This window comes from Cavia porcellus, unplaced genomic scaffold (assembly GCF_034190915.1).
Source record: "Cavia porcellus strain 051 isolate PalLab524CR breed Dunkin Hartley unplaced genomic scaffold, mCavPor4.1 scaffold_30, whole genome shotgun sequence".
Taxonomy (NCBI): Eukaryota; Metazoa; Chordata; class Mammalia; order Rodentia; family Caviidae; genus Cavia; species Cavia porcellus.
The window spans coordinates 7,188,548-7,214,373 of NW_026947513.1; the positions used below are offsets into that span (position 1 = coordinate 7,188,548).

Below are 25,826 nucleotides of genomic sequence, written 5' to 3' on the forward strand. Positions count from 1 at the left end.
TAGGTTTGGATTGGTTTATTTATTTATTATTATTATTTCATTAAAAGAGCTACCCCATCTTATCCATTTTTCTCCTTCCTCACTAAAAAGAAAGAAAAAGCACATTACTTTCTAGATGGTAGGAGTAAATGCTGCACCTTCTCAGAAATCACAGGCTACCAGGTGCCTTTTTAAATGATAGAATGGGCATGTCATGCAGTTAGCCAGTCAGTGCAATCCCAGATTAAAATGGGAGTCCTAAAAGTTTGAAAACATCTAAGTATTTCCCCAGTGCATTTAAAGTTGAATTTCAGAGCTCTGAGCCTGGCTTACGTTATTTTATTATTTTATTCTTCTTGGGCCTCTCGTGTGAGAGCTAATGCTACATGGTCTTTTGCAATTTCACCCATCACACTTTTACAAGCTCAAGTCAACAATTATGTGTTCAAAAATCTTTGTTTTCCCTTTGAAACTGGATGCAAAAAAGAAATCTCTCCTGTCGGTGGAGACGGCCGTGAAGGAGCGAGGGGCCTGCACATAAATCTCCTTGAACTTTTTGAACAGCTGCTTCTCTTTATCCCACTGGTATATCTGCGAGAACGTGTAATCACTCCCCAGGGCCAGGTAGTGATTATCTTTAAAAGAAAAGGGCTGCAGAGTCATGGCGCCGCGGGACGGCAGCGCCTGCACCTCCACGAATTGCTTACTGTTCCACCTCATGACCCGCGAGTCCCCGATGAACCGGGTGAGCGACAAGTACAGGGTGTTCTCCATTCGGAAGCTCTTTACAGCCAGCACGTCCTCCATGTTGGGGATGTCGCCGTGGGGGACGAACTTCTTAGCGCTCTTGTTCCACTGGAGGATGATGGGCACCTGGGAGCGGCTGGACAAGATGAGATGTGATTTCCCGTCGATATCAACGAACTCTGCGTCTGTGTCTCGGAACCACTCGTGCAGGGACTGGTACGAGTAGAAGCCTTTGCTGTTCCATTTGTAGACGGTCGAGAGCCCTGCCTTAGAGCTGTCTGCGATGATGAAGAACGTCTCGTCATCGATCTGAAACAGCTCGATGTCGTTGGGCTTGGAGATGCGAGACACTTCGATGTCTTGGAATTTGACAAACTTGGTCCAGTTCTCATCGTATTTGTAAATGTGAGAGCCGCCGAAGAGCTGGGCCACCACCACAAAGACCTGGTCATCAATGAGGATGGCTTTGCAGCCCACGATGGACTGGCCTGCACTCCAAGAGAAAGACAGGGGTTAGCGTGGCTGCCGTGGACAAGCACCTCTGGAACTGTCGGTGGCAACAGTATGGTGGCTCCTTGAAAAATTAAACAGAATCGCCGTGTGACCCAGCACTTTCACTCCCAAGGAACCGACAGCAAGGACTCAAAAGGATTCCTGTGAACCAGGTGCTACAGTTCTTACCGTGAACTAATCTCCAGGGCAACAGGGTTGAGGAAGTGGAATTCTGAGAGGTGTCTGGGTCACAAATGCAGACCCCCGTGAATGGGATTTGTGCCCTTACAACAGATCCCAAAGAGTCCTTTCTGCCCTCTCATGGGAAAACTGGGGCCCTCTCACCAGATACCAAGTCTGCTGATGTCTTGACCTTTGACTTTTAGCCTCAAGAACTGTGAGATGTAAATTTCTGTCATTTGGAAGCCATCCAGACCATGGTATTCAGTTACAGCAGTCCCATAACACAGAAAAACTTGCATTCATGGCATTATTATTTATAATAGCTTCCAGAGGTGGAAGCAACCCACATGTCCATGGATGGGCAAATGAATAAAGAAAATGTGGTAGATACACATAAGGGAATATTATTTAGCCTTGAAAAGGAACAAAATTCTGATACATCTACCAGATGGAAGAACCTGCAGGCAATGTGCTAAGTGAAATATACTGCCGCAAAAGGACAAATACCACATGATTCCATTTACATGAAATACATGGAAGTACCGAGCCATGATGGCTGCCAGGGGCTGGTGGAGGGAGCATGAGGAGCTGCTGCCCAATGAGTAGAGTGAAAAGAGTTCTGGAGATCAGCTGTACAGCAATGTGGCTGTTTGTTCCCAACGCGACCAAACAATGCACCAAAGATGGTTAAGACAGTAAACTTATGTCAAGTGTACTTTACGGTCATTTAAAATTTTTTCCAAAAATCTTTTTAAAGTGTGTCTCCTCAGACATGGGCAAGAGACTGTCAGGAGCTCTAAGGTCATTCGAGTCAGGCGCACAATTCAGGAAACTGGCAACCTCAGAAAGTGCTGGAAAATCTCTCCATGTTGGTCAATAAATGTGTGTTAATGAGCTCAACTGACCTTTCCCATGATGTACACACATCTCAAAACAACCCTAGATGAGGAATATATCTATATGTCTATATATATATATATATATATATATATATATTATATATTATATATATAATTTAAATGCTTAAAAAGAAGAACCACTTCCTGCTTTCCTAGGACACAATGACGCAATTACCCAGGCAGCTGCAGGTGGGGAAGGGGGTGAGCCGGCAGAGATCAGGGCCCAGCACAGGAGAGAAGGAAGCCTCAGGGGTCAGCAGGTCTGGCCTCTGCTGATTTCAGAACAGTGCTCAGCCTCACGATGCCACATCAGGCAGCTTTCGTTCAAAACCCAGGAGCAGCTTGTGAGCTCCACCTCATGCCCGGTGGCCTGGCTTTCTGTGCCCAAGTCCCTCGAGGGTCTGATAGAATGGATGCTTCTGTCTGCTAACATTAAAGACTGAATGACGAGCTCATGGTAGGTGTCCTTGGGATAGAGTGACCACAGCACACGGGGTGGTTAACAACAGTGGGAGGAAGGGAAGTGACTGTCCTGATCACTGCAGGAGCCTGGCCCTGCACACTGACAACACTCAGTCACCTAGCTCAGCAGACCGAACGGGACTCTGCGGGGAAAGCGGGCAGCGCTCAGTGCTGGCGCTTGTCCGGGTCTCCCCTAACATCCTGTCCCACACTGAGCATTTGAACCAGGTCCCATTGGGGCCAATCAGCAAGTAAGAGAACCACCCACATCTCCAAGATGACTGACTTCCTTCTAGATCATTCCATCGAAAGTTATTTCTTCCTCTTAGTTTACCAATTTGACCCAAGTGAGCCTGGTGTGTGAATTACAAGGATAATGATCCAGTCTCTGCCCTGAGGATTGACCCTTGGAGCAAACAATGGACCGCTTTCGGAGTGACATTTCCTTTTCCGTTTCCATTCTAGACTCCCTCCAAGAATCTAACCCGTTTCCTTTGTGTAACACAAACTATGACATTGTTTTTCTGAGTATAAAATGTTACACGTTCACCAAAGCAGAATGTGACAATAACAATAGCTAAAACTGATAGCAAGTCCTGAGGAGCAAGCACTGCTCCGAGAGCTCTCACTGGTACTCCTCACGGAGTCTTTACAGCCAGCATCAGAGGAAGCTGCAATGTGCCAGGGATCGAACTCATGACCTTGCGTTTGCAAGCAGGCGCTTATGCAGCTGAGCTAATCCCCAGCCCCTAAGCTGTGATTCTTATCATCATTTCCATTTCACAGAAGATGAAAATGAGCATGAGCCATTAAGCAGCGCAGACAAAGTCACACAGGAGTATTTGTGGAATTCAAATCCAGATCGTCTGGTTCCGGTTACAGTCTATGCTTCACCACCAAAGTACCAAAAGGAAGAAAATAAAACCATCTACACTGAAAACATGAAATAACAATATCCTGATATTTTTGTTTAATGTTTGCACAAAATTAAAAATGCTTTAGTGGGAGTTTTTTCTTTTTTGCGGTTTTTTTTTTTTTTGGTGGGGGGAGGTTGTTTTTAAAAAGTACTTGCAGATTAACCCCTGTAAACATCTCCCGTCCACCACTTCTTTGTTTTTAAACGAGGCTCAGACTATACCGTTCTTCATTAGAGCCTCCTTTCTTCTTTCACTTGAGTACTCTTGTTGACAGCATTCATCCCAAGTTACGGAATCTTCTACAACTAGATTCTTTTTTTTCTTACACACTATTCCACTGCAGGGATGCACCATATTTTATTTAATTAATCCCCTACTGTTGGTCATTACAGTTAGTCCTAGTTTTTCATTATTGTTAAATAGCAAGTTTCCTTTAACATGTTGTTAAATAACATGTTTTGAAGCCATCTGGCTGTGTTGTTAAATGTAAGAATTGCTGGGGCAAGTGTGCATATTTTTAAGGGTTTTGGACATAAACTGCCAAACTGCTCTTGAAAAGCTGCCAAGATTTCTGCCCTGCCAGCACCAACTGAAAGCTCGAGCTCCTGTCTCCTCCTGGGCAGCCTCCATACTGTGGAGACCACACTGCCTGGAAGAGTCCGAGAGAGCGGCCTGTCCGAGCCCAGTGCCACAGGAGACAGACACAGTTCCTGTCTTGAGGACATTTCCTAATACCTCTGTTCAGGTAAGCGTGTTTAGCTATGGAGTCATCAGTGGCAGCAAAGATCATAGAGCATGTGCGTGTGTGCATGCGTGTGTGTGTGTGTGTGTGTGTGTGTGTGTGTGTTGGAATATATACAGCATGCAGAAATCACAAGGCAAACAAAATCAACTAACACTAGGGGAGGTGAGAAGAGACGCAGCGAGAACAAGAAGGCAGAGCCAGCTTCAGCATGAACACGACCAGGCCCTGGAGAAGACAGACAGCAGGAGCCACCCCTTTGCACCATGGTTACCAGGACCCCTGAAGGAGGGCAGGTGCCCCTCTGACTCCTTGGAGCCCATTTTGGGAGCACTGAGAAAACCCTGCCCTGCCTTGCAACTCTGACATGGCCCAGTGGCCAAAGTGATGTACAAGGAGCACACAGCCCGGGGAGGGCCGGAGCCTCAGGATCCTCCTCTCTGGTTCAAGGCAAGTGGCTCCAAGGCTGCCCTGCTTTACCCCGAGATGCAGGCTCCCTCTCATGCCATGCTGGACTGCAGGCTCCAGGCCATCACACTCCCTCCTCCTCCATGACGCCCGTGTCGCCCCTCCTTGCTTCCCTCTGGGGCCTCCACCCGCCCCTGTGTCTCTGTGCTTATGAAAGCTGCAGAAGTTGAGATTGACCCTAAAACATCAACTAAGGCCTCCTTAGCATGTTGCCCACTAGGACTTTTGATACATCACAACTATTTCCGACAGCCTCCTTAAAGGCAGAGGTGTTTGTTTTGTTTTGTTTTTTATCAGATTTGTTCACTGTTTTGCACCTATAATACTCCTGGCTCAAACTAAGTACCCAGGTAACTTTTGTAAATGAACAAATGGATAGATGGATGGATGGATGAACACATGGATGGATGAGAGAACTTGGGGGCCACCAGCTACACAGCATTATAAGGGCTGTCCCTTCGTTGGACAGGGGAGGAGCAGAATGGCACAGCACAGATCACAGGTCTGTCCCTGAAGGAGCAGAGGCCTCATCTCCGATAAGGTTGTGCTGGGTGCTCAGGATCCTCACCAAGTCCCGGGAGGCACATCCACCCCCATGTCACAGGCAGGACACCAGGCCCGGGGCACCATGCACACCTCCTAGAGCACAGAAGAGGGGCTGTCTTCTACCTGTGGGCAAGCAGCCCCCAGTCAGGGGCAGGCGGAGTTGCCAATGAGATAAACCTGCACCCAGCTCCACCCTGGCCCCCTGCACACACACACACACACACACACACACACACACACACACACATTTGCTACTCGGGCCACTGAGGCAGGAAGATCACAGACTGAAGGCAGGTCTGGGTACCCTGTCAAGACCGTCTCAGAAGAAAAACTATAAAGGGGTGGGGATGTAGCTCAGTGTTAGGGGACCTTGGGGTTTGATCTCCAGTACCACAAAAAAGAAGAAAGGTAAGGAAAAAAGAAGAAGGGGAGGAAAGAATGAGAGGCAGGAGGGAAGGAAGGAACAGGAGGGGAGAGGAAGGGAGAAGAAGAGGGGAGAGGAGGAGAAGGAAGGGAAGAAGAGGAGAAGGGAAGCAGCATGGCCCCAGAACTCCCCCTCCTACAGCAGAGCTGCAGGCTGCTCCTGCCCTCACTTTGGGGAGGAGACGTGACAGGAGAGCCCCCGTCCCCTTCACTGTCTCTTGAGGGCACAAAAGAGGAAGCAAAATACTGTTAGGATGTAGAGAGTCCCTCCTTCACCACCCTCGTTCCTTTACCAGGAGGCTTGAGGTCCAAGGGCAGTGATGGCGAACCTTTCAGAGCTTTTAATGATAACAAACAGCCAGCCGTGGCGCATGCCAGAGGTTAGCCACCACTGTCCCAGGGCCACCGTTTCCCCAGAGGTTCTCCAGAGCCCTTGGCTGGAGTCTGCACTCTGAGCAGCTGCTCCTGGCACGCTGGGTATGGCTACAGCACCGCTTGTCTGAAACGGCATCTTCCAAGCCTCCACATGCTCGGGTGGCAGACGAGGCTCATGGCAGCTCCTCCCTCCCAGCTGAGATGGGCTCTCTGGTGCCTGCACCTCCTGCCCGAGACAGCCCGAGGACTTCCACCCAGACTCCACACTGCCTGGGACACACGGAGCCTCAAGGGGAACCCTGCCACAGGCAGTAAGTAGGCTGGCATGGCACTGTTTATAAAGTTAGCATTTGTTTTAGATTACACTTTAAAACTGAGAAGTCTCTAAAAAATTACTTTGATTTGAATTTTCTCTACTTATTTAAAAAGCAAGGAAGCAGTCTGTTGTTAGTATCAATAAGACTTTGGGGTTCACAACAGCATTGAAAGAAGCATTTAAAAGACCTGAATTTAGGGGTCTATTTATTCTCATTTTATACACACTTATTAAAGGAAATCAGCAATCGCTGAGATCTGGCAAGAATGAGCTACATAGTGTGGGACGGGGCGTGTGCGCGTGTATGTGTACGTGCTTGTGTGTTAGTTTTTGAGGTTGTTTGTTTGTTTTGTTTTGTTTGTGGTAGTTGGGATTAAATTCAGGGACCTTGCACTGAGCTACAGTGAAGGCCTTTTTACATACTTTTACTTTGAGAAATAGAAAAGTCAGCACCTTCCGAGAATCAGCCATGCTGGGACTGTGAGGACCCAACAAGAAGCCAGCTACCCTCCTACCTTTCTGGTAAGCCGTGCAAGCAGAGTGGGTTCCAGGAAGAGAAAATTCAGATAGCGCCTCCCTAGCATGCAGACTGAGAATCAAACACACACACACACACACACACACACACACACACACACACGCCCTGTAAGCAACCAGTGGGTTCAGAAGTCAGCCTGAGTTGATAGCAACTAAGGCATATAAAGCAACCAAATGCTTGTATGATTGGGTTGATTATGCTGACCTGGAGCCAGAGGTCTGAGCACCTCTTGGGAGGATGATGGTATGCGACACAGCAAACGGGATTTCCTTCTGTCTTGTCTTTGAAATCCAATGTTGTTCTCATTGTTTTGCTTTATTCTGATTATTTATTTTATACTCTGTTTTGATTGGTTTTATTCTGTTTGGATTTGGTTTGATTTCGCTATACCTGATGGAATGGACAACTGTTGTGAAGATAATAAGATACACTATGGTAGCTATTGTTTTCCTAGTATCCTGCTTTGAAGTTCTCTACCAATTTTTTTGCTTTGTTTTGATTGGCTTTGTTCTGTTTGGCTTTGTTGGATTTTACTATCTTTAAAATAAAAAAATAAAATAAATTTTGAAAAATAAATATTTTTACTTTGAGATAAAGTCTCACTAAGTTGCTCAGGCTGGGCTGGAATTGGGAATCTTTCTGCCTCAGCCACCCAGAATGCTTACAGATAGGCACCACCTAGCTGGGCTTGTCTCAGGGCAATAGTTAATAATCAGCAAAAGTCTAAGGCTAGGTTACCCTGCTAAGAAGCTGAGGCAGACAGGCCTCCAGAACTGTGAAAGACCATGGATTTCTCAGTGTGATCTGTTGCTGCTTTTAGAAGATGCTTCCCATCTCCCACCAGAGCCCCATGCCACCTGGTTGCTAAAGGGCTCCCCAACAATAAACAGGATCACCTCCTACATGCTGCTGTCACCAATAACCGACCCAGCCCGGAACATACTGGAGTGACCGTGAGGGTGGGCTGGAACACGGTCTCCACCTCCAGCCATCTCGGGGCACCCAGCTCTCCCTCCATATGACAGAGGCACTGGTGTTCTTGACGGGAGGCTAAACCAGGTCAGTGCATCTGAGGACAGCACGACACACCTGTGATGTTGTCATAGCTCCGGAAGTTCATTTCGATGTGGTCCCACTCCAGTACCATGCAGTTCTCCATGCTGGGCTGCGCGATGGCCACATACACATCGTTCTTGGAGTTGAATGTGTCCACTGACACCGACTGGTAGGGCAAAGTCTGGTGAACCACGAAATCTGGGGGTGGGTGTTTAAAAACAAACAGCATTCATAAAATGTCTCGTACTGATCATCAGCTCCCACCCCCTTTCTGTGCTTTTCACCATGGATACCAGAGAGGAGGGGGGAGGAGGAGGAGGGCAGACTCCAAAAGACGCAGGATGATGGTACCCCAGAGGTCTCAGGAGGGTTCTAGCTTGCACAACCTAGTGAACGCACAGCTTCCTATGGGTAAGCAACTTTGAATGTTTGAAAAAAGAATCAACATTTTAAGCAAATTTGGTGAGGCCAGGCCTGGCCTGGCTTTCCAAGGACACGGAGCTATTCTCAATCACTCTGGGATGCAGGGCCGCATAGTCCAGTGAGTTTGGGAAACGGCTTTCCAGCCCTCTCTGAGTGGCCCCTACAGGAACGCAGTCTGCTTAGTGCTGCTTGAGGTCTGACTGGTTTCTTGACCAGCAGGGATCCTGCGCCCTGCTCTGCACACACGTGATGGGAAACAGCGCCCCCACAGGTGCAGACCGAACACTGCACTTCCCAAGGCGCTCCCAGACCTCTGGAAACCCAGCTGGCTCTCTGGAGGCTAGAGGCTCAGGAAGCCTGAGGGGGCAGTGAAGCTAAGTGTGCTTACTGCAGGGCACTAGACTTGGCGCGGTGTTGAGGAGCCACGCCTCAGGTACAGCAGGGTGCGCAGCGAGCAGGGAAGGAGATGGACTGGGTGTCCAAGCCTTGTGGTCCACGGCTTCCTCTCCCGAGTGCCCAGAAGTCTGCGCTTCTCATCTGTCTGGCCCTGCTGAGCTACAGCCAACTTGCTGGGTTAGATCTTGGTAGGGACACACAATTGAGTACCAAGGACAGAACAACCTGACCCCCAGAAGAAAGAAAGAATAGAGAAATCTAAAAAAGAAGGAGTCTCTTTCACAAGAATCACACTAATCAAGGCTAGAAAATAAAAGTTATTCTCCTGGACACAGATGCTTCAATGTGCATTACTCCTTGGTAACACAGTGAGGCCAAACATGGGTCCGGTGAGGAAAGTCCTTTCCAAGAGGAGTCCTCACTCTGTCCAGCTCTTTCCCAGCCAGGTCTGCGCTGTCCCCACCCAAGTTCCATGTCCTCTGCAAGGCTGCGCTGACCAGCCCAACCCATGAAACTCACCGGGCTCATCACTGCATATTGTACTTAAATCTTACTATTCACTGTGACGCCAAACAGTAACAGCAGAGTCCAGTTTGGAAGGAGAGGGAAATCTTAGAGCCTTGAGCTGATGTACGGTACTCAGAGAGGGTGAGCACCTGGCCATGGCCACTCCGCCTGCAGGTTTTCCTCCTGAACCAAGGGCTCCCTGCACTCAGGTCTGGGTCCTGGCCCTCTCTGAGCCTCCCACAGCTGCTATGCAGTCATACGAGAAATAAATGCTAACTGGGAAGCCTGATCAAAGATGTCACCCAAGGGGGTGGCAGAGCAGTGAGTAAAGGCAGGAGACCACAGCAGGAATGGAAGCAGGAGAGGAGGTGCCAGCTGCCAGGCAGGGGTGCAGTGGAAAGGGTGAGGCAGGGGTGGGAAAGGCAGGAGGAGGAGATTAAGGTTGAGAGAATGGGTTTATGAGAGGCCAAGGAAAGAGCACCATGCCTGAAGGCAGATGGCCAAAGGGCACTCCCTACCTCCAGACCCCCTGGCTGGTCCCCTCCCCTCCCCTCCCAGTCTCACTTTGCACATTCAGTAGGAGACCAGGATACCCCCGCCCTGAGCAAGCTGGCGGGACCAAGCAGGTTGTGGGGGTGGAGGTGCCTACCTCAAGTTTGAGCACATAAATAAACATAGAATTGAGGTCCAAAACAGGACAGCGCCCTTTCTGCCCTAGCCCATCTTCTGCAGAGACTTTCATAGTGCCTAAGACGATATGCTAAGCTGAGCAGCCACCTTCTTGCTGAATGACCCTGGGCAAGTGACTTAACCTGTCTGTGCATTAGACAACTCTGGGTGCAGAAGCTAGCACTTAGCCTAACACAAAGTGGACCTCTATCCACATAAACTTCAAGAGGTGGCCAGGCCCCATTCTGGCTGCAGAGTAGGTACCTAATAAACACTTTCTAGCTTAGCAAATGGGGTAATCTGCCTACCCAGTCTACAGAATGCCAATGGACGGCAAGTTGGCTAAGGGATTACCCAGGGGCAGGGAGGTGGAGAAGTGGGCTAGGTCACTGGGAACCAACAGGAAGCTGCCTCTCCAGTCCAGCAGGTCAGTGGCTGACAAAAGATGGAAGGCCAAGTGACTCTCCTGGATCAGTGGCTCCCGCACTTCAGCAGAGGGCCACATATCATGGCCAAGAGCTGGGGCTTTGAGCCAAGGCAGACCAGGTTCAGGGAGTTGGCCTTCCAGGGTCAGTTATGTGACTCTGGCCAAGGAGATGGAGCCTCGGGTTCCTCATGGGTAAGGATGGAAAAGCACCTATGGCCTGAGGTTGCTGTGGAGACTAAATACAGTTCTGTGTCTGCCTACTGAGGGGTCTCCAACCCCAGCCACAGACTGGTGCCAGAATGTGGTCCGTTAAAAACCAGCTTGCACAAGAGAGGAGAGGGCAGAGGGGGAGCGGAGGGCGGAGGGCGAGTGAGCTAAGCTTCATCTGAGTTCAGGGCCTCTCCCTCAGATTGCATCACAGCCTCAGCTCTGCCTCCTGTGAGATCAGCAGAGCACTGGATTCTCATGGGAGTGTGACCCCTGCATGAACTGTGCACACCAGGGATCTGGCTTCTAGACTCCTCTGATTCCCTACCTACACCCCCATCCTTGGAAAAACTGTCTTCCATGAAACCAATCCCTGGTGCCAAAAAGGCTGGGGACCGCTGGCCCGGACACCACTCCATCTCCATGGTGCCACATATGCAACAAGGACGGCACTAAACCGCCTGCTTGAAGACCTCCAGAGGGTCCCAGAGGCCCCCAGCCAGATCCTTGGACACATCCCCTAAAAATAACAGTGTCTATCAGTCAAAAACTAAGAACAGAAAAAGTGACCCTCTGTGCACTGCCACCGGCCCGGCAGAGTGAGCACTGCAGACCACGTGGGCACAAGCAAGCAGACAAAGGAGCGGGAGGTGGGGGGCCCACGCGCTCCTTTCCTGGCCATAGAAAGAGCTCAGAGAACACAGCTGCGCTCTTTTAATTACAGCCCGGATGGCTATAAACTGTTCCTCTCCGTCTCCGGTTGCACTCATCTCATCCAAGTCTGCCAAAGGTACTGAACACTCCCTCGATGGCCATAACTCAGGCACCTCCTCATTCCCATTAGTCTCCCAACTGCATTCTGAGTTCTCAGAAATGCGAGCAATTGCTTTAACAAACAGGCTGTTTAAAGCACAAACCAAAAAGTTTCCATTCTTAGTGAAAAACTCCAAGAAGAAAAAAATGCCAGAATACAGAGCGATTTCCAAATCTACCTTTCAGATGTCCTATCTTTCCAAAACAATGGTTCCGTAATATTTCCTGTATACTACTATCTGACATAACAAAGATTGTAAATCACTTGAAAGGCAAATCAAATTCTTAAAGTTCCCACCCCCACCACAGGAGAAAGAGAAGGACAAACAGAAGAAGGAAAATAAGAAAAAGGCAGAGAGACACTGATGGATGCATATGCGTGTGTGCTTTAACAAGAAAGGGACCAGAGGAATTTAAATCTTCTCCTTCATCCACCTTAACTTGCCATTCCCAGACTGCAAAAGCACTTTCATTGTGGAAAGAGCTCAAAGAATACACATACCGATATGACATCAATATGACTAGTGTTAAAATATTTATGGCGTTCCTGACCCAAAGAGCCGCCACTTCCACGCACCCTGAAGCGAGTTCATGATGTCAGTGGGTCTCACGATTTAGGCCTTTCTCCCCCTGAAACCAACAGATTTTTACATAGCTATTTATAGCACTGGCAGAAAATAAATTATACATGATGCCGATCCTATGGGGAGAGAAAGTGCACACTAATGCATTATTTCTCTTTGCATTTTCATCAGCCTCGAAATAGGGGAGCTAACAGGACAATTAGGATGCAAAATTCGCTCCCTCTAAGGAATTTAGTGAATTATCCACCTAACACAGGGAATCATCCGCAGGTAACAGGGATTTTGGGGTGGTTAAAAATAGACTGGAGATGGGGAGAAACTTATTCATCTGAAGAGCAGACGAAGCTCAGTGATGGCCGAGTGGTATTAATTATTCGCTTTGCCAAGGAAAGGGATAAATCTCTGGACAAAACAAGGAGAGAGCTACCTGAAGAAATGTACTTCTTTCCTGAAAAGCTGAGCTAGGAGAAAACAGTGCCCTGGGACAACGTGCTCCTTCCCACCACGCAAGGATAAGCAGACCCTAAGGCTTGGATCTGGCTTTCCGCTTCCTCTGTCCTCACTCCTTTCCTCTGGCCAGGGAGGAGCTCAAAGACTCAGTGCGTTGATCTCCTACCTACACGGCAGTGACCGTACCTGGGGGCTGGTCACGCTCTGTGGCGCTATGTTTTTCTGACGGGAGAACCCAGAGCAAGGGCTACCAAGTCCAAGAGCTGCAAAGCAACTGCAAAGACAGCTTCATCACTGCTCTCTCACCAGCAAGCCTGGCGCTCACTTTCCTCACCTGAGGAGGAAACGTGCTAGCAAAGACAACACAGAGCTCACACACACCACGGATTGTGGGCTGCAGAGCTGGCTGCCTCATTCCCCAACCATCTCCTTTCTGATAACAATTCTCAGTCCCAGAGGCACCTGACAATGCTTTCACACATGACTGCCAGGTGTGAACAGGACAATGGAGGTGGCTAGTGTCCTGTGGAGTTTGGAGAACTCTCTAGAAAGACAAGAGAAAAGGTCAGAGAGGTGCCCAGAGAGCTCAGGGCTAGCATTTAACATCAAATGGTCTCAGATGCCACCTTTTGGTCAAATGCCACTCATTATGACCTCTGATTTATTGCACTGGCCTCTACAGTACAATAAATAACCTCCTAGTGGCCTCAGCTGGCCAAAGGGCACCTGCCAATTACACAGTTGAATAAACCCCTATTGGGTGATGAAAGACAAGGGCACTTCTGTGAGATTTCAAGTTTTCTAGAAAAGAACAGAATGTGTGGGGTCCTTTACTGTCAAACAAAGACAGCTAGCAATCACTGTCTGTTTGTGGGATTTTGTTTATTTGTTTGAAAGGTGGCAGCAGGATCCGGCCTAAATATGATTTTGTTCTTGGGATTTTTATGTCTTTTGAGTTGCTGTAACTTCTGACTTCCTATCCCTGCTGTTCTCCTGACATGCCTTGAGGCTATGTAGATATCAACGCTCAGTCTAAATGTTTATTTTCACGAACAGCTAGAAAGCAGGTTTCATGCTGTGGACTGATCCTCTCTCCTTTAAAACCTGGCTTTAGAAGCTGGAGAAACTTCGCCGAGCTTTCATATGGAGATATTGACCTGCCCTTCACATGCACTGACAGTTCAAGCACTGGCGTTTTAATTTTATTCTGTTACCTGAACGTGCATAACCTGAAGCCCTGAGGCAGATGCCAGAAGAACAGAACCAAACTTCCTTACATTTTTTCCAACATCAGTTTTTTTCTTTTGATAAATGATTGCCAACTTACATTTTTCTACTTTGCCATTGGTTATAATTTGCCTATTCTCTCTTCTCACTTAGATCTATGAAAGCAATTTATAGATTTTTAAAGTCTGGCATAAAATTTCCTGATAGAATTTTTGGCACAGCTAAAAAGATAAAAAGTACGAAATAAATAAAATGAAATAAAAAGTATGAAATAAAATTAAGAATGTGGAGAGACTGCATGACCTCCGGGGTCTGGCATTCTCTCCACCTGACATGTGGTGTGGGGGCATACATGTAGCTTAGGTTTGGGGTGGTGCCTAAGGGGCATTACTGATGCACTGGTAGCCTATTGGTATCCACTTGGCACCACAGGTAAATTGCCTAGGGGCAGGAAAGGTGACCTCAAGATAGAGCCCCTTGGTTCCGCCTCCCAGGCTCCCATGGGCTACAGTATCCCTTCGGGGGCAAAATCCTTTCATTTCCAATAAACAACCTCTTATTAAATCAAGAAAACAGTGACAACAAAATAATTTAGGCCTCTCTGTACTAACTTTCCATGCAACTGAGATTAATTAGAAGATGTTCTTGTGTTAAGTTCACAAGCTTATCTTTTGACCTTAAGAAACAAATAAACAAAACCCTAGAGGACTTGGGACATAGCTCAGCAGCATAGTGCCTGCCTGGCAAACACAAGGTCCTGAGTTCAATACTTAGTACAAAAAAAACAACCTTAGAGAAATTCGAATTTTGTAAAGAATCAAAGCCAAAGACAGTGAAGTAAAAAATCCCTCTGAACTGTTGAGATAGTTTCCTAACCACATCATTCGTTTCTTTTAGAATGCTTAAACTGTTTCAAAAATAATCTTGGGGTAGAAAACGTCTACATTCACTTTCCCCCACACTCTTCGGACAATTTACAAATAAAACAGGGATTCTCCCATCATCTTTGACCACGTGGCTGCTGATTACCTGTAGTTGTACATTCATAGTCGAAGCTGGTCACATCGTTAAGCTTCTTCTCCTGATATTCTGGTGGGCTGATGCACAGCACGTCGGAAACAGTGGAATTTGTCATCTTCAACCACAAATACAACCACTTTGCTTTGCAGTCACATTCGAATTTATTACCCCTTAAATCTCTAAAACAAAACACAAATATGTGCACAGAGAAACTGACACACCTGGCATGTTTTGGTAGTGAACACCAAAACACCAAAATTAACATCTTGAAATATTTAAAACTCTCACAAAGTGGAATTTAAAAAACTATATTTCAAGCATCCTATTTCCTATACTTATCATTGTCTGTGTTTAACGGACCTGTGTTTTAATAGCCATAGCATACTGAGAGCCCTCAGAGATACCATGCCACGCCCCTCCAAGCCAGGGTGGAAATGAGGGAGGATAAGGGAAGAACACTCCCAAACACGGGGTCTCATAAACCAAAACAGGACATGATAGGCACAGTTTCCCCCAACATGCCTGACCCTTTTGAGATCTTATTAAACTCTGTCCAATAAGAAGTGATGAAAACTAGAATACAAAGCAGACACTCTCTCAGAGTATGGTGGCTCCCACTCAGCAAGTCTAATTAACCATGGCCTCACGGTACTAAATATATCATCAAATGGCAAAACTCAGCACAACACCACGACATGCCATTTCCCAGTGTGCACTGCTTTGTTAATGACTTTTAGCTACAGCATCAAAGAAATGCAGGGCAGCAGCAGAAGGGATTGACAGACATGATTAACCGGGGCCTGTGACACACACACACACACACACACACACGCGCGCGAACTTAATTTCATTACTTACAGTTCAATCAGAGAGTCTAAATCACTAAAGACGTCTCTTGGTAATGCTTTAATGTGGTTATTGGCCAAAGACCTGGAAACAGAAAGTCACATTTTAATGTGGTTATTATCTTCATGCTGGGTCACTCTGAAGTCCTTTATATACAGCCAATGGCTTAAACCAGGACTTTCCACCTCCTCATCAAAATGTGATTCAATTCCTGGCTCTGATCATCAATACTGAAAGAAAGACCTAAGATCAGTTATACCAAGATGACATTATAGATATGGGATGACAATGTCAGCTTTTTTGCCTCAAAATAAGCATTTATCAAGCTCTTTAGACACATCCATCAAACCTCAGTCAGCTTCCTTTGAAGTCCCGTTGATGATGTGCAAGATCTTGTGCTGTCTAGATGCCTCCGTTCCTGCTCTCCCATGAGACCACCTCGTCCACACTCAGATCCAACCACCCTGGCCTCTTTGCTGGTCCTCAGAACTCTGCACTGGTTCACCCACCTGGAACACTCTTCCCCTCATAGCCACCTGGCTCACTCCATCACGGCTTTTAGGTTTGTCCTCATCTATCACCACCTTCCCTGACCTCTGCACAGCTCTCTGCCCTTCTCTGCTGAGCTCCACCGGAAGACGCCAGCTGGCCCAGCAGGCAGCCCAGTTATCTGTGTATCAGCTGTACATAAGCTACATGAGGACAGGGATTCTTGTGTTTGTCCGTAGCTTTATCCCTGTCCTCAGAACAGTGCTTACTTCTCAGTAATGCTCGCTGGACAAATGAATTAAGCATCAAAGTGAGAATGATGCAAGTCTTGTCCCAGAAACCTCCATAGTGACCCATCTGTGTGACTTCTATCATGGTTTTAAAAAGGATTTCGTAAATACACTTTTACATAAAGCCTCTCAATTTTAACCCTCAAGGATATTATGATCACATCTCAATGAACAGGAATGTTTAAAATGACTGGTTATGATCAGTTTCATTTTCTCATTAACAAAGGTTGATGAGAAACCATTTGGTGTGTGTGATCTCAGAGTTGAAGATCTTCCCAAGATGCCCTGGTCCACACTGCACGTCCAGGAAGCTGAGCAGCATGAACAGCATCAGCTCCTGAGGATTCAGGATTCTGCAGCATCCTCTGCCGAGGATGAAGGTCCATGGTGCAGGGCAGTTGTAGGTGGACGCTAGGTGTGGAAATGGTACACATGGAGTCTGTGACTTCCCCGAGCACCACGCACTGACATGAGTCAGCCCAGAAACTGGTGCCTACGTCTATTTTCTTTTATTTATATGAATACAGATGGCAAAACATACAAATGATAAACATGTGGGCAATTCAGTGACAACCTTTTAAAAATATGTATGAAATTAGTTGCTCGTAGCACCATGGTTACAGAAACGTGTGCCCTCCTTAGAGCCAGTCAGCTGGGCAGAGTGGGAAGTTTGAAATCCAAACATTCTTGCTTCAAGGTACCAACTGAACATGGCAAGACTTACAGTCTCTGAATAATGCCCCTTCCCACTTGGTAACTGCAAATGGACTAAACTATCATTTATTTTTCTAAACGATTTATTTGTACATTTTAAATGTGGAAAATAGGCTAAATATATAGTATGAACTTAGTCTGCAAGTTACTTTTCAAAATTTGCAAAAAGGCGTGTTTGTTTTGATTTTTTTCTGGCTGGTGGTAGCTTTTTCTGGAAAGCAAAACACAAAAAGCATTAAGCTAATTAAAGGTTAATTATTTAGCTAGAAATCTTAGCTAGTTGGAAGCTACTATATTGAAGTGACAAAACACACAGAATGGCTAAAGCCAAGAGAAAAAAAGCAGAATGTTTAGCAGTTGTTCTAAGTACGCACAGAAAGCCAGAAAGCAGAATGCTCCGCAGTTGTTCTAAGCAGAATTACTGAGATGGGTTATCCGGCCCACTCACGCTAAGTGTTTAACTGCTCTCTCATTTTGTCTACAAAATCACGGTACTTACTTCATTTCTAAAACTATTTAACAGCTCCCTGTCCCTTGGGTTTTATAGGATGGCTAGAAAACAATGTCCTAGATTTTAGTTACAGATGGCCAGAGCTCCCTCCTTCCATGCTTTGTACCTGGTCTGTTTCTAGGTGTGTGAATCTGTAGATGTTAAAAGTTCATTAAAAGATCAGACATGTAAATTAAACATGCAAATGCCAGGTAGGGACTCCAAGAAGCCCAGGAGTGAACTGTTAGGTGGATATCTCCTCTTTATTTAAATGTTCAACAACAACAAAATAGAAGAAGATCAGTTCATTCTTTGAACAGTATTTTTAAAAGGCTTTATTTGCTAAATATATCACCAGCCTCGAAGAACCAGCTTTAAAAGTCATCAGATCTGTAGAGGACCTGGGAAAGTCCAGCTCAGTAAGGAGCCTATAAGCAGACCAGCGAATCTGAAAGTGAACCAGCTGGCTTAGCACCCGCTAGGGGAGGGGAGCAGAGCTAATGAGATATCTGCAAGGAGCCTGCCCTCAGGGAGTTGCCACACTGTGGGGGAGAGAAAGCAGCATGGAGAAGAGGGGACAAAAGAGGTCAGGAATGGCCTGGTGGAGGACACTGACCTAACCTGGGATGAAGGAAAAGCAGATTCCAGAAGACTGGAGGGCAGAAGAAATAGCATCACAGGCAAGCAAAGGATGCGACCCTGGCCTCTGAGAGTGGCTGGAGAGTGGCTCCCAGGAGCCTGCCCCTCCTCCAGGGCACTCTGAACCCAGGTGCATCAGTATTTGTGCTATCTGGGTGTCACTCAGAGAAGGAAGTACCTCTTGCCCACATGATAACCCATGAAATAACACACATGCACACACACACAGACATGCACACATGTGTATAGTCCATGTACCCATGCGCATACATATGCAAGTATCTATGCCCAGCACCTACCACTCACACCCTGCTCCTGACAGCGGGACAGTAGCGACTGGGCAAAGGAAAGTTGCTATCTGGGCTAACTCAGCCAGGCACATGGGCTGTGTGTGCCTGAAGTTCCTAATCTGCCAGAGACTGCTAATCCTCTCCAGCTTCGGCTGCCCCCCTCCAGACACCCACAAGTGTGCGCGTGGCAGAGTGTATCTGGCCAGTCAAACTCCCAAGGCCACTCAGCAGTGCATGGAAAAATCGAGGCCTCTTAATGAGAGAGGGAGGGAACGTTGTTATTGATGACCATGATCCCAACGATGCCAGCCGTACTTTGAGCATTTACCACAGGGAATGGGTTAGATGCTTTGTAAGCAAGTAGCATTAACCCATTATGTATAGCAACCCAATTTTAAGCATGAGGAAATCAGCGCTCAGCAAAGTAATATCAATAATTGATGGCCTAGAGATTGGAATGCAGGTCTATAGGATTCCAAAGCCCATAGTTTCAGTCTCTAAGGAACACAGGGACTTGGCATGTAGGCTGAATATGAAAAACAGCCAAAGCTTTCATTGGAAGAAAGGAAACCCCTGAACCACATCGCCGGCATTCTGACAGCCTCCAGTCTGGACTGTGAGGATGTGGATGTCTGATCTCCACCTTGGTACCTTCGTCTCCTCACTGCTGGACTCCAGCTCAGGCAGCACTTGGTGGCCACCCAGAGGCTGGCTGGGCCCGCTCACTCACCCTAGCCTGGTACAGGGGTAGATGACAAGGTCCACACTGGAGGAGCCAGGGATACACGCAAGGCACCACCGCCTCTGCCCAGCACCCACAAGCACAGCTCTTGCGTGTTCCCAGTCCCCACTCACTAGAGGCAGGCAGGCTGCGGAGAGACTTGTCACCTTACTCAGAAACACAAAACCTATCACGCATGTGGAACCTGGCTCCTGGCTAAGGAACTGTTCCTACCGAGATGAGCACTGTGTTTGCATTTCTATAAACACAGCCACTGTTTTTTCTAGTTCTATGTAGTCGCTAAGTGTGCACTTGCTTCACTCTGATATGCCAAATCAAATCAATTTGTTTAATTCTTTTTTGTCTCCAGAAAGCTATTAAGGAACCAGAGAGCTTAGCAGAAGGCGAGGATTAATCCAACATAAAAGAAAAAGTGATTTGCATTCAAATGAGAAAAATCATGAAAATGTCTCTATTCCACCTCATCCTGGTTCAGATCCTCCATTTTACATTCCTCAGTGGGTCACTTAAACCTCAGTTCTCAAATCTGTAAAACAGGGACTCACAGAAGATCACAGAAGTAAGAGAAGAAGGTTCACCCAGGGACCCGGCCCTGAGCCTGGCACCAAGTGGGCACAAGGTTTGGTTGCCACCTGCCTTCCCATCTCTGCCACCAGCCTCAAGGCCCTGGCAGCCCAGAGCCCGTGGTCCCAGCACCAGACCTGGAGCACTGAGAAAATAAGAACACCCTGGTGTGCCCATCCCACAGCAGCGTCTCAGCGCAGCACAAAACTCCCTTGGGCAACCTGGCAGTGAGCTCCCTTCAGGGAACGAAACGGTGCAGAAATCTAAAGGAGGACGATGCTCCAGGAGGCAAATCTTACTCCACATCTCTCGGGTCTACAGTGGTGTTTTAGGACTTACAGGTGAGTCAGGTCACGCAGGCCGCGAAAGGCATTTCTTGAAATGGTTTCTATTTTGTTCCCTTCAATGAACCTAAGGGAAAGAATAGTACAAATCCAGTGAGTTGCCTCTACTCAATACCTCTAAGAAAGGACACAGGTATGCTTTTGGAGTCAAATCTAAAAGCATTCAGGATGTCAAAATCTCTGAAGACGAAACTGCACGTGGGTTACAGTGCGTGTGTGAGAGCGGAGAGCGTCCCCACGCTCCTTCCAGAGGCTGCTTGGAAGTGTAAGTGTTCCAACTCAGGGTGGCGTCCTAGTAAGACTCCCTGGGGCGGCAGTGGGAGGAATGCTCTGGACAAGGCCAGAACTTCTCCCAGCTCTGCAGGACTGAAAAGCGACCAGACACCGCTGCCCAGCGCCTGGCTATTCATGCTTCAGTTAGTGGCCTGGTCCTTCAGGGAAGGCCGCTGTCATACTGTTCTGAGGGACAATCCCATTATGCTTGGCCTCTATGACCTTCAGCTCCTCATGTCCTACACAGTCTAATCTCAAAGCAAACAGGGACACAGCAGGGGTTCTCTCACTACCTCTGCCTGACCAAGAGGCAGGACGGATCATAAACTTGACAGGGGCTGACCCTTCCTCTGGCTAAAATGGCACAGGGCTTGCTTGCATAAGGAATCTTGCAACAACACTGGTGTGCTTTAAACTCTTTGTGAGAAAGATATGAGGAGAATGCACCAGGGCTCCCCTAAGGGCCACAGAGAGCTCAGTTTTCATTGGCAGTATGAAGGTGCATCAGATGCAAAGGGGGCTCTGGGGGAGGGCTTTGGCACCTCCGCAATACCACGGAAGAGCCATCTGTTTCTTGGTTTCTGCACTGAGCACTTTCTGGTAACTTATTCTAAAAGATCTGGCAGCTTTCTAGTACTAGACCTGAGCATGAACCGATTCACTTCCTCCCCACCAACCTGAGCAGGAAGATGAACTGCTCATCGGAGAAAACTCAGAGCCTTAGCCCCGCTCCCTCCACCACTTTTGATGTGTTCTGATGGAGCCTAGCTGGGTCTGTCCCTCTCCCCGTATTCTGCCTACCAGCGCGCTGGACCCTGAGAGTTCACGCGTGACCTCTGCTCCACAGGGAAGTCCAGCAGCATCGTTCCTCAACCCAAAATCAGCAGTGAGTCTCCTTAAACTAGCACATGTCTGAAATAAATGTTTACCTGTTGACTGCAGATAAGAAAGCAGAGGTGGGGCTTTTAAAAGCCCACTGACTGCTAAGTAAGGAAATCATATCTGACTGAAGGACTGACATTATTAGAAATCCAAAAATACAAGGAGGGATGTAAGAACTTAAAGGGGAAAACACACAAAGTGAGTGAGAAAAGGCAGAAATCCCAGTGAGGACACAGCTCATCCTCAGAAAGCAGTGCATCTGAAGAAGGAGAAACCGCGTTTTCTTTCTTTGGGGAAGGGGTGTTTTTTTAAAGAGAAAGTAAAATACAATTACACCCTCGGCAGGACTTACATGAGAGACTGCAACAGGGTGTGGGGCAGCTGGTGAAAGCGTGCAGTTGTACCCCAAAGAGGGAAACTTTGTTTAAAAATAAGTAGCCCTTAGAACGGTTCTGCTCTATTTCTGGCTCATCAGCAAATCCATGCCTAGTTATGAGAGGTAAAAATATCCAATGCAGTTTCCAATTTGCTTACTACATGACAAAATAAATCTCAGAGAATGAATGAGTATTTTTCCTTGTCTCCAGCCTCCTCCTGCTCCCCCATGTTTACAAGCAAGTGTACGATCAGAGGTCAGAGCTGAAAAGGGAAAGGGGTTTTCTCCACTCTTGAGCACCCCAGAGACGCTATCCCAGGCAGGATGGCATCCAGCAGCTCCGTTGAGATGCAGGGGCTCAGCACATAGACAAGCCTTGACACTTACAGGTATTCAAGATGAAAAAGTCCAGCGAACGCATCATCGCGGATCACCGTAAATGAGTTAGAATTCAGCAATCTGAAAAGAAGACAGAGTTCCATGTAAGGGCGTGGAGCTTGGGCTACCTAGAGCCATCTCTCTTTCTTTTGCAATGTTTTGATCTATGGGCAAACAGGGGCTCAGCCTTTGAGCACTGTGGGCCCCAACCTGATTCTCACAGGCTGCAGATGGAGAGAGTGATGAGTGGACTCCTTTTAAGCGACTTTTTTCTGGTCACCTCCAACACTCCATCCCTTCATCCCCTGGCGTCTCAGTCAGTATGAACTGATAACTGTTATTTGAAAACATTCTGTTGCTAGGCACAAAGAACCAGTCAGTGCAGGCTTTCTGATGCACACCCAATCATGGAATTAGAGACCGAAAAGAATCTAATCCAATTTGATTTTTAGAGAAATTTGGGCCCACAGAAGTTAAAGTGATTTGATCAAAGTTACACAGCTGGAACAAAAGAATTTCCTATCATATATACATTCCCATGAGAAATAAATTTTAAAAGTTTAAGATTCTAAAAGTTTAAGAATCAAAAGATTCTATCCCTAGCAATTTTCTTTTTGAGTAACTACTTAAGTCCTTTTGGTAGAAATTTATCTATATCGTAACCACTTTGTTTGAATAAAGAATATCTAAAATTGTGTTTCTATTCATACCACTATGTAGAAAATTTATTATAATATTGTAATTCAGAGAGATTTCACATTTTAAAATGTACAATGTTAATTTTAATGTCAATGTTAATTTTAAAAAGTATAATGTTAAAAGTAAGCATATAATGCTTCAAGAACAAAAGCATGAACACTGTTTATTTAGATGGACTTCTCTGCCCATTGGCACACATTAACTGACCTGGATTACAGGGTACATGGGGACCCACCGTGGTGACTTGGAAGAGCTGTGAGTGTGGGTTGGGACCAAGGTTAGAACCCTGGCACTGTGATTTGGGGCAGGGTAATGAACTCCTCTGAGCCTCCATTTCCCTGTATGTCAAATAGGAAAATAAAAGTATCTTCTTCGAAGGGCCTAAGCACACAGTGTGCTGCCTGACTCTTAAGTACTCAACAAACTAGACATGTTCTTACATTCAGAAGAATGCTAAGATTTTAATATGTGAACTTCTTTTAAAGTGAAAGGCTTGGGGACAGTCCACTGAGATGAAGTTCTGGCCATGATCCATGCAAATATCAGCCCAGGTACTGCATCTGGGAGTAACCAGGTATTCAAAGAAGCCAGGTACCACACCAGTCAAGAAACCGGAGTGAGGGGTCTCAATACTTTGCCGGGGACACTGTAGGGCAGCTTAGCACTAAGAGTGGCCACTGTCCGCTCGGGGAGCTTCATGTTTTAGGAAGGCTGACACAAAAGAGACAGAGACTACCTCATAAGGACTCCCACCTCACAGAGAGAATGTCCATACTCACAGCAGCTGTAGGGAAGGCAGGTGGGAAAACATTCGGTCCTTGATTTCTGAAAATGTTCCATTGACAAGGCTCCTACAGGCAAGAGAGGGACGAAACAAGGCCTAGGTCTCTTTCAGGAAGTACCAGGCCGGTGGGTGACAGCCTGCCCCCATCCTGCACACCATGCTCTTCTTCCCTTGGTGATGGTGGTGAAGTGGGCATGCACACAGCTGGTCCCATCTCCCCAGGGGGAGAAGTGACAGGGGCAAGCCAAGTTCCATGCGCTTGATCTACAGAAAAACTGGTCTGGACAATAGAGAGTTGACCATCTGTCTGGCTCCTTTCAGACATGAGCTCAGGCAGCTTAAATCAATCCCCTCCTCCCTTTGCTTAACTACAGGAGGCCCCCGGCTGCAAATGGATAATTAATTCACCTCTGCCCAAGATTCTGTTTGTGCAGACCCAGAGTTAATGTTGGCCGATGACACTCTGGGGTTGGATTAAGCATTCCCCTTAGAAGCACATCTCTGAAAGACACTCTGAGCACTTCTGATTAAATGCACCGTGAAAGCCTTGGGGGAAACTCAAAGATACTTCAACTTAGCCATGCGGTGGGAAGCGATGCCATCTGCCAGATAAAAGTGGTCAACTCCGGGCCAGAGGCTTGGCTGTGTTTCTGCCCCCGGGATCCCTATCCTTTCTGGCCACAGCAGGACTTGGATACATTATTTCCGTTAACATGCAGATTGATTTAGCAGCTTCTGGTCTAAAGGATGTAACAAGGGGAATTCTAATTTCTGGAAACCTCCACCCCACCTGAATTGCCAAGAGTAAGAGGCAAACAGGCCCTCCACCTGCCCCTCCAGCCAGACTCTCCTGACTTCCTATAAATGCACACACAACCCTCTCTCCTGGGCCCAGGCCCCTGCCTTGCCTGGGATGGGCACAAGGACTGTCTTATCCAGAAGGTACAAACAGCATCATCCACGGGACTCCCTGCTGTATGACACAGTGGGTATCCCAGTGCCTCTGCCAGGAGCAAGACAGTCATCCTGGCAGTGCTCGTGTGTCCAGGCAGTACAGGGGTGGCCCAACAACCCTTTCCACAGTCACTTTGCCACTAGCCACTTGGCCTGAGTGGTAGCATGAGGCCAAGTTGAAAGCACCCGTCAGCAGCTGGACAGAAAGGCGAGGGAAGCCTTTTCTATCAGTTACTCCAGAGCCCAAAGAGCAGCCCACAGCATGGCAGCTGGGGGAAGGCGATGAGAAGCCCTCTTGAACTCAGGGCAAGAAGTCGGGCTGACTTCCTGCACTTGGCAGTTAGCTGGGCACCCTGCATTCCTCAAATCTCTGCCAAGCCCACAGTGCCCACCTCTTCCAGGCCACGTGGGACATCCCTCCACTTTCAGAGCTGCACCTCAGCCCAGGCGTTTCCCAGCCTGCAGTGTTGAGAGGTCGGGAGGTGGCCACAGCGCTAACCTCGCCCCATGGACAGGAGGGCAGTGAGGCCTCGCCATTTGCGGTTGTGATCAACCCGGTCATGTTGCGTTACTCCCGCCCGTGCCCCTACACAACCACCCACCCCATAAATACAGTGCCTCTCAAACTTTAACGCACCCCAACGATGCCAAGTGCAGACCCTCGGAGTCCAGGGCGCCTATCTCTCCATGGGCCCTGATTCTGCACTGGCACCAATGCCCAGGGTGGGTCTGATATAGGTGGCCTGCGGTCCACACTTGGGGAAACATTGTCACAGGGACCTGGGTCCCTCTATCCTCTCCGGGAGCTAGCCTTCACCATGCCCCGTCCCGTAGCGCGCCCCCACCCCAACGCAAAGCCAGGGACCCAGGATGTGGTCGGGGCGCTGCCCGGGCGCTAGGGGCAACTCCCAGGCGGCGGGCGGGCGGGCGGGCGCAGGGTGGGGTGAGGTGGGGCGGGGCGGGGCGGGGGCTGGAGGGGTCCCACTCACAGGGAGCTGATGTCGCCCGGCACGATCCTGGGCACCCAGGAGGAGCCCACGCAGATGATGGACTCCTTGGTGCAGCTGCAAGTGGCGGGGCAGCGCGCCAGCCGCCTCACCTGCGCGCTCCGCGGGACCAGGCACGCGGCGCCCAGCAGGAGCAGCAGCCCCAGCGCCCCGCCGCCGCCTCTCCGCAGCGCCATGCCGGGTCCCCGGTCCCCGCCCC

General features: G+C 48.0%; 1 protein-coding gene across 1 annotated transcript; it reads right to left on the bottom strand.

Annotated features, from left to right (window-relative positions):
* Positions 1-25,826, bottom strand: Lgi2 (leucine rich repeat LGI family member 2). Its single transcript, XM_003467406.5, has 8 exons — positions 25,610-25,826; positions 23,662-23,733; positions 22,193-22,264; positions 20,270-20,341; positions 15,725-15,796; positions 14,876-15,045; positions 8,177-8,341; positions 1-1,214 (listed from the first exon to the last, which is right to left on the bottom strand). The coding sequence occupies exons 1-8, from the start codon at positions 25,801-25,803 to the stop codon at positions 397-399; spliced, it is 1,635 nt and encodes a 544-aa protein (XP_003467454.1). The 5' UTR covers positions 25,804-25,826; the 3' UTR covers positions 1-396.

Excerpts from the sequence above, each read along its gene's own strand:
- Lgi2 (XM_003467406.5), bottom strand. The coding sequence starts at position 25,803 with ATGGCGCTGCGGAGAGGCGGCGGCGGGGCGCTGGGGCTGCTGCTCCTG. Across the intron at positions 22,265-23,661 it reads CTGCCTTCCCTACAGCTGCT|ATTGCTGAATTCTAACTCAT; the intron begins GTGAGTATGGAC and ends TCTTCTTTTCAG. Across the intron at positions 15,046-15,724 it reads TTAGACTCTCTGATTGAACT|AGATTTAAGGGGTAATAAAT; the intron begins GTAAGTAATGAA and ends GTTTTGTTTTAG.